The following is a 9,430-nucleotide window of genomic DNA, read 5'->3' on the forward strand; positions in this document are numbered from 1 at the left end:
AGGGTGACTTTCTTAGGGGGTTCCAGGCAAGCCCCAATGCGCAAGGAGGGTTGCATATTTCTCATCTTCTGTTTGCTGATGATACTATTCCTTTCTGTGATGCATTTAGGGAACAATTATTATATATATGGATGGTGTTGATCTTTTTTGAAGCTATTACAGGCTTAAAAGTAAATGTTGGCAAGAGTGAAATTGTGCCAATTGGTGAGTTTGGAAATTTGGATGCTTTGGCTTGTATTTTATGTTGTAAGGTTGGTCGTTTGCCTATGTCTTATTTGGGAATGCCACTTAGGGCTCACTTTAAGGATGCTTCGATTTGGAATCCTATTTTAGAAAGGGTGGAGAAAAAGCTCTCTGGTTGGAAGCGGTTGTATTTGTCAAAAGGAGGTAGACTTACTTTATTAAAGAGTACTTTGTCGAGTCTCCCAACTTATTATCTATTGTTGTTTACAATTCCACAACACATAGTAGACAGACTAGAGAGGATTCAGAGGAATTTCCTTTGGGGGAGTTCTAATGAAGTTTTTAGATATCCGCTTGTTGCTTGGGATAAGGTTGTTTGGCCGGTCGAGGTAGGGGGTTTGGGGATTCAGAAGATTGGGCTTTTTAACCAAGCTCTACTTGGGAAATGGCTTTGGCGGTTTGGGAAGGAAGCTACCCATTTATGGTGTCAGGTAATAGCCACCAAATATGGAGAGGGTAGTGGAGGTTGGTGCACTAGAGTTGTGAGAGGGACTCATGGTTATGGGTTATGGAAGAATATTAGGAAAGGTGCAGACAATTTTTTCGGTCATGTGGTGTATGAAGCGGGAGAGGGCAATCGTATTCGGTTCTGGCACAATCCTTGGAGTGGTCCTATTCCTTTGAAAGAATTATACCCAGAATTGTTTGCCTGTACTGTGGTTCAGGAAGCTCTGATTTCTGACATGGTTATTTCTGCACCAGACGGGGGAGGTAGGAGTTGGAACTTCCTTTTCCGTCGCAATTTTAATGAATGGGAGTTAAGGAGATTTTATTCTTTCTATAAGCATGTCTCTGCCAGGATACCTAATGGGGAGGGTGAGGATATCTTGATTTGGTAGCTGAATCGTAGTGGTGTTTTTGACGTGTGATCCTTTTATATTGCTTTACTGAAAGCCCCCTCTGTTTCTTTCCTTTGGCAGAGCATTTGGTGTGTAAAGGTACCTAAAAGGGTATCTTTCTTTTTATGGATTGCTGCTAGGGGTGGGATTCTTACAATAGATAACCTTGTTAAGAAGAATTTGCCCCTTGTTAATTGGTGTTGTTTTTGTAGGTGTGATGAGGAAACTGTGGATCACATTTTGCTTCATTGTTAGTTTGCATCTGCTTTGTGGAGTGAGATCCTTATTATGTTTGGGGTTCAGTGGGTGATGTCGGATACTATTGTTTCTCTTCTTTTTGCTTGGAGGAATTGGTTGGGAACTTACTCTTCCAAGGTTTGGAATATGGTACCAGCATGCCTTATTTGGTTAGTATGGAAGGAACGCAATGCCCGAACTTTTGAGAACATTGAGAGACCTATAGATATGTTGAAGAACTTGCTTGCTAGGACTTTGTTTGAGTGGTCTCGTATTTGAGGACTTACGCATTGTAGTTCCCTATCTGATTTCCTTATCTCTATTATACTTTCCTTATGATTTGTTTGTTTTTGTTTCAAGGGCAGTGAGTTTACAATCGTAAACACGTTGTTCCTTTTTATCAATAAAAATCTTATTATCTATCAAAAAAAATATTTTTTTCTCTTTAGAAAAACATATAATAAGTATTCCATTTTTTTTTTTTATAAAAACAATAGATTCGCTTAGCTCTTATCATCCTACCAAGGGCCTTTACAAATTGAGTCATTTAAAACTCCACCAATAGAGAGGTTTTCTTATATAAGTTTTATAAAAGTAGCAGTAAAATTTGCTTTATATATATAATTAGTGCATTATTTATAGATAATTAATACATGAAAATAAATTTCGAACCCACTTCCCATTCTACTATCTATGGCTTACGTCCATAGGCAATGACAAAACAAATTTTCACTAACAATGGAGAACACAAAATGGTATAATAACTCTCTTACAATGCCCAAACCTCAATACACCAAAATTATTCTCTCACATAAATACGAAGTTCTCTCTCTTAATTCAAAGGTTGGGGCTGAAAACAAAACTAAGGGCTGAACCACTAACAAAGAGAGATTTTCTCATCTCTACACAACCCCTCCACAAAGACCCAGGCTTCAAAGAGATCTTTCACTCTTACATTTTTTGCCACACCACTTCTGAATAACAAGCTCCATATACATAGAGCTGAGAATTCAGCAAAGTAGTATTGTTGTGCATGTGTCGGCAAGCATGCAAGAAAGCCATGCTATAAGAAAGTCAACAACTTCGGCAAAGAGCATGAAACAAATCCAACACATTTAATGTAGGCGTGATCTCAATCTTAAAACATGCTTCACCACGCAACTAAGTCACTTACTTAAAGGAGACAAAACTGATCTTGGCATACACCTAAAGTCACACCGATATTTGCATATATTGAGTTATTGATAATGCATGCAAAAAAAAAAAAAACATCAATTTCATGTTTGACAGGAATCCAGCAACGGGATCCCTGGCGTCGGCCACAGGGTGGTCCTGGCAAACAATCACCAAATGAGGGAAGGAGCTATTGTGCCTTTAGAAACATGGTAAAATGATGGAAAATATTTTCCATAAAAAATATTCTAGCGATACATTTGTTTTGGGGAAAAATTATTTGTCTCAAGAAATAAATTTTTTTAATTTTTGGTTGCACCTAAAAATTCCCAATGACTATGGTGATTAGGGGCAGAAAAATGGGGGTGCCGGGGTGGTGACAGAGTGGCAAGCAAATGTACTATTCCCTCCATCACTTGCCACTGTTAAGGTGGCCAACAATCACTATGGTACAAGCTAATATCTCAAAACTGTTGTTCTGGAAAAATGTCCTTGGTTTGATCAATTAATTTGAATGGAGAAATATTAATTGCTTTTTTTTCTCGAAAAGTTTCCATGATAATCCTTTATAATTTCTTCAAACCACCCATTAGGGATGACAATTTTTTCCCGCCCCGCTAAACCCACCCCTCCCTGCTTCACCCCGTGCGATTTTTCCCACCTCACAAAGGTAGTGGGGCGAGATTTTAGCCCCGCACCACAGGGCAGGGCGGGGATGAGTTTAAACTTTTTAGACCCACCCTGCTCCGCCCCTCCCCTCCCCTCCCCTCCCCGTATTGTTAAGGGTTATAATTGTAAATTTTTCATACCCTAAAACCCTACTATTTAAACAAACACATCAATATTAGCTTATTTTATTCTACCCAATGTGGTTCTCTGCCTTTATTTTATTATGTGTTATACTATGAGAGTTTTTATTTTTTATTTTTATTTTTTATGATTGTCTTGTTAAACACTTAGATATATTATTCAATTTTTTCTAAAAATTGATTTGATTTGATAGAATAAATTTAGTTGTAATTTCAAGTATAATTTTATTAATGAAATAAGTTTTATTAAAAAAATTATACTAGTTGTAGGGCAAATTAACAAAAAGTAGAGTTTTACGAGGTGGAGTGGGGCTTCGAGGGGTCCCATGGGGCGGGATAGGGTGAAAAAGTTTTCTCTGTCATGCGGGGCGGGGACGAAGACCTCATCCTTCAGCCCCGCCCCTCCCCATTGCCATCCCTACCCATGATATCTAGACATTTACAACATTATCGCAACAACATTAAGAGAAAGCACTTCAATTAATAAAGCTACGTTTACAAAACAGGGAAATCCTTAATATTTAAAGCCAAAACAAAAACAAAAAAGAAAACTTCTACTTAGAAATCCTTACCAATTTAGAACCAAAACAAAACAGAAAACTTTTACCACATTCATCCCCTATATGGAAAGCTTCGGTTGCCCCGGAATCCTTGTCAACACAAACTTGAATACAAGCTTACCAAATTCTCCTCTTTCTTGTGTAACTTTATCCACATCATACAAGCCATCGTAGATGTATCTCATGTTTTTCGAAGCCTCAGAATCTTCAAAGCCTCGAATTACCCTTACAGGAGTTCCAGCTTCCATGCTATTCATCAAAGCAAGGTTTCCACGTTCAAGCTTCTGATCTTTTGGTTCAATTCTTCCAGCCCTTGGATTCCCACCTTGACCTGAATAAACCAATACCTCAGATGATATCATGTGATTGGCATAACGACCGGAAGCAACAATACTTGTGGCCAATTTTTCTCCATCCTTCATCATGAAATCAATACCATTCTGAAATTGACGATGAAGACCAATAACATTCAGTTCAGTTGAACACTCAAACTTGTCACCAACTTCAATTCCGGGAACAGATCCTATTCGTTTGTCTTCGTTAACCCATTTTCGTTCCCATCGAAGATCCATTGCTGCTGCTCTATAAGGGGTGTTGGTTGCCCCACTTTTAAATTCTGACTTTGATTTCAGTTCTCTCTTGCGCTTGCTCAATAACTCTCTAAATAGATTCAACGCCGCCTCCACTTTCTTTCGAGGACTATCAATAGGTTTGAAATACTTAGAGCAAACTCTACGCTTTTGATTCACAACATCCTCATTTTGCTTATATGCACAGCTCATGCTAGTTCTTTTGGAAGTTTCACGACATTGCTCAACTGAAACCAATGGCTTACATTCTTCCATGTACTTCCTCTTCTTACCAAAAACACTGATATTAGAAGCAGCAGAAATTGATTGGCCAAAGCTTGGCACTTTGTGCATATCCTTAGCACTGCTATTAAGAGCATTAAGCTTAATGAATTCAGAAGCACTTTTAGCACGCATTACAGTGGCATTACAATATTCAACTTCATTTGAAAAAATATGAGGCACTAACGCACCACATGCTCTGCTAGAGTTGGAGGAAGATCCAAAACCTCGTTGTTTGTAGGCATTGATGAATTAAACAAACCCATCATGCGTTATAACTTGGTTTTTCAAAGGATTTATAGGAACACCTATTTAGAAGCAGAACCGTATATCAGACAAAGATTACAAAATCCATTTCCATATAAAAAAAATATATATATATTTTAAAGAGAAACACAAACATGTTTGTGCATTATAAAAAGAGACAACTTCCTACTCCACAAACCAAAACATGAGTGAATAGACATCAAACATGTTGTAAATGCAGAGGCTATGATACCAATTTAAATGATTGCGAAAAATATTAAAGATCTCAAATAATATTAGGATAGAAGAATTTAAATATAAACACAACCACACCTAAGATAGAGCACTAAGAATTTAAATAGTTCGGCAATAGACTATGTTCGTGAGTAGCAGGACATATTTTCAAAGTGTTTTACACACCCAAAAAGTACTCATAAATAACAAAATCTCTTTATATCTCTCTCAAACTAATCCAAAGTTCCTCTCCATGTGAGAGACCTTTGGGTCATCCCATTACAAGTAGACATCAATACCTACATTCATAGACAAGGAGTACCATTACTTGTTAACCAAGGAATAGACTTTTCATACATCCTATATAAGAAAATTCAAACCAGGTCAAGTTAGGGAAATTAGGGATTTGAGACAATTTCTAACAAATTCCACAAAGCAAGAGTAACTAAACTATACATCAAACATATATATTACAATCACAAAAAGGAAAGACATGAACATGTAAAGCATGTTTTTAACAGAAGATTACCCAGAAAAAAAAAAATTAATGTCTTTTAAGCGAAAGACATCAAACATATTACAATCACAAAAAGAAAATCTCTATTTAGTCCAGATGATAATAAGAAACAACTAATATAGATAAGAAATCTACGTACTAGGATAATAAGCTCTTACGTACATCAAAACATAGTACAAGGAAAGACATGAAACAGGTCAAGCATGTTTTTAATTGAAGATTACCCAGAAACATTAATATATTTTTTCCTTCAAAAAAAGAAAATCTCATTTTTAAAAGCAAGAGACATCAAACAAACATAGTACATTCACAAAAACAAAAATCTCTATATAGTCCAAATGATAATAAAAAAACAACTAACACTAAAATAAAATAAAATAAAAAACACAAAGAAATGTACGTAATGGGATAATAATTAAGAAGTTACAATAAAGTTGCTTAATGGCCAAATGGGTACTTACCTGCTACTTCAGAAACATAAAATGAGTGCATAAACAACACACAAAGAGTTGAAACGCAATGAATCTAAGAAAAAAACACATTTATTTTGGGTGAAAATTGAAGTCATGCATGCAAAGATGGTTACTGAACAGGCTTTGGCTTCTTCTGAGTGACTGAGTTTTGTGAGCAGAGCAGAAGAGAAGAGAATGTTTCCGTGTGACGCCAAATCTCATTTATAACAAATGCTTGCTTTTCTATTCTACTCTTTACTCTTCAGTGTACTCGCCCAATTGGCCATTTGACCCAATGCACTTTCTTTTTCAGATTATGCGTGCATTAGCTTATTGGTTGGGTTCACGGCACCTTTAAAGTCCATCCCACGGCCCACATCGTATATATAATAGCTCTTGGTATGAACTTGTTGGAGAAGTTTAGAATTTTTTACTTCTATCAAAAGCAGGTTTAAATAATATTTTTAGTGACTTCTGCTTCTTTAGTATTAAGAGCACTACCATTGGAGTGCAAACACCCTCAATTTGTTATTTTACATCCTAAACTACTCAAAATCCACTCTATTTGAGTTTGTAAACTTAAAAATGGTTGGAAAAATAGTATAGAATGAATAAAAAATTAATGTTTCTATGTTCACTTAAAGATGTTATTAAAAATGGTAAAAATCATGAACCTCACATAGAAAAGGAAATAGATAATATATGAGTTTATATGCTCATGAGTTGGACATTGAGTTGGGCTTTTGGCATATGTAGACTGGCCTACTTGTCCAAATAATAATAATTTATTATTCTAATTTTTGAGTCAATTAGTCTATGCAGCAGTTATTACTGAAACAAAGTATCTTTTCAGTAACGTATAATAAGAGAGAGCAAGAGGAAATCTCCTTAAGGAGATTGTGTCAAACACAAGACTTGATGTGATTTATTTATCTTTCATGCATTTGATCGGTGAATTTTTAATTATATTTCAGATTTTCTTTATATATACCGTATATATTTATTGTTTTGCTTATTACTTCTTTTGTGTTAATATTGCTTATAATTAAATCTATGTGTTATTTGCTTTTGCTAAATCACATAGTAAATTGTTGAAATCTAACTAACATTCTTAAAGTAGATTTTAAAAATATACTTTAATTTATTTTTATAATTTAACGGTAAAAAAAATTTGTGTTTATTGTAAAACACTAGTCGGTAACAATAGATATACTGCGCAAAATATGAAAAACTAGTTTTGTGTTTATCGTGAACTTTCATCTCTTGGTATCGCCGGTTACGTGCAGCACTGAAATTTTTGTATAATTAATTGATTTTGCTTTCTTCCTTTTTTATATTATTATATTAGGGTATTTGCCTCTTGGATATTTGTTTGACTAGTTGTGGTCTCTACTTTTGCTAATATGTGAGATTTGTTCCTGCATGCTTTGGGTTTGTTTTTAGTGCAGGATTCTTTTTTTTTCTACTTTGTTTGTGTTTCTCTCCTACGTATTCTTTCACTATTAAATATCTTTGACTTATAATATATTATATGTTACTAAGTTTTTTTTTTTTTTTTGTGTGTTATTTGCTTGGATGGGTAATTTTTAGATTCTTTTGTTCAGTGTGCTGCTATATTTCTGCAATTCGGTGTTGAGGAAAAAAAAACAATATATATATATATATAATAAAATAATAATAATAATAATAATATAGTTGGCATGTATTTGGTTCTCTCTTTACTGGTGTTAACGGTATCTTTGCGACTCAATTTGATTGAATAGTTATCTCACCTTTTGTAATATTCATTTGTGAACCTGTGCTTTTAATTGCATTTGTATACTGAGATTTGGATCATCTTTCAACGCCGTGTAAAAGGTATCTTCTGGAATTTCTTTTTGAGGATTGGCACTTAATTGGTTATTATTATACTGTGTTTTATTTGATTTTAAGTTAGTCTTATCTATAATGTTTGCAAGCCACTTGTTGGCGTTGGTTTCAGAGTACATATCATTTGTCGGTCTTAATTAATGATATAACCATTCGATGCATTTGACTTGAATTCGGTGATGAAGTCAAAACAAATGTTTCATTTGCATCTCTTGGTAAGTGGTGGTTGGTCATTGTAGTACATACACGACAGTATATAAAAAGGTAATGAGTAACTGCTTTAATCTGTGTACTTTATATTGAATTATCACATGTAATTGCGGTGTATTTTCAGAGTTCGGCCTATGGCTATTTAGTATCTAGGCGTGAAATGTTATTTTATTATAGCCCCTTGGCCTTTATGTCAATAGGATGGTTTTAGCCGTTTATGTGCAATGGTATATGAGTTTGATGAACAAAGAAAATTTGGTTAGAGTCAAATATTCTAAATCTATTTTAATAGACTTAATTTTGGGTGTGGCTGCCAATTTTAGTTTTTGGTTAGGCTTTTCTATTTCATCAAGTGATCCTCTAATAGATAAAATGGGGCTGTAATTATGGGGCTTCACTTTTAGTTAGAGAATGTAATGATCACCTTTAAGCCAACGATATTATTTATGTATTGATATGAATAATACATAATTGTTGTGTATAGTCTTTTAATTTGTTTGAGCATGTATAACCTTATTTAAACATGTTTATATATATATATATATATTTTTTTTTTTTTTTGGCATGTGTGAACTTGATTGGATATTAATTTGTTTAATCCAGATATATGTTTTGTAATATTTCTTTGGATGAAATATATGTTACATGCCTTAGTTGAAAATACTTGAGTTGTTAAAAATTTAGAATACACAAGAATCTGTTATGAGTGCTTATTAAGTAAGCAAGAATGAGACATTAGAGATGTCCATTCATTATAAGAATGAAATTGAGAAATAATTCAATGAATGCAATAAGTTCTTGATTACTATAGAACTTGTGGGGGGAAGCTATTATTTCCACTTATTTTATCATTGAAATGCCTTAAAAGAAAACCACTAAGACACCTTGTGAATTTTGAAAAGAGTGATTGCCTTTTTATAAATTCTTTTAATGTGTGGGTGTTTGATGATGGTGGTGATTCCTATTCTTAAAGGATAAAGAATCATTGATTGTGTTTTCATTGGTTATAGTCATAACAATAGTGCATAGTGCTTTCTAATTTTTATATGCATGAAATTAATTAGAATATATTTCAATGTTAAACTTTCTTAAAGAAAGTTTGAGTCTACGTTTAGTATCTCTCATGATCAAGAGTTGATAAAAGAGAGGTTGAGCCTAAGCGTAGTAAAAGGACAAATGTCATGGTTGTT

General features: G+C 34.2%; 1 protein-coding gene across 2 annotated transcripts; it reads right to left on the reverse strand.

The window, feature by feature from the left end:
* Positions 1 to 3,795: 3,795 nt before the first annotated feature.
* LOC142621092 (histone-lysine N-methyltransferase, H3 lysine-9 specific SUVH6-like) lies at positions 3,796 to 6,468 on the reverse strand. Of its 2 annotated transcripts, XM_075794407.1 has the most exons (3): positions 6,171 to 6,468; positions 4,904 to 5,020; positions 3,796 to 4,797 (listed from the first exon to the last, which is right to left on the reverse strand). In XM_075794407.1, exons 2-3 carry the CDS (start codon positions 4,906 to 4,908, stop codon positions 3,921 to 3,923), a joined length of 882 nt encoding a protein of 293 aa, XP_075650522.1. In that variant the 5' UTR covers positions 4,909 to 5,020; positions 6,171 to 6,468; the 3' UTR covers positions 3,796 to 3,920. The 2 variants fall into 2 exon arrangements, with proteins under 2 accessions (XP_075650522.1, XP_075650521.1); XM_075794406.1 differs by having other exon boundaries at positions 3,796 to 5,020.
* Between the last annotated feature and the right edge of the window lie 2,962 nt (positions 6,469 to 9,430).

The sequence above is a fragment of the Castanea sativa genome, chromosome 12, assembly GCF_040712315.1.
Source record: "Castanea sativa cultivar Marrone di Chiusa Pesio chromosome 12, ASM4071231v1".
NCBI lineage: Eukaryota > Viridiplantae > Streptophyta > Magnoliopsida > Fagales > Fagaceae > Castanea > Castanea sativa.

Bases quoted from the DNA above. Each gene is read 5' to 3' on its own strand.
- LOC142621092 (XM_075794406.1), bottom strand. From the start codon at position 4,847: ATGCGTGCTAAAAGTGCTTCTGAATTCATTAAGCTTAATGCTCTTAAT.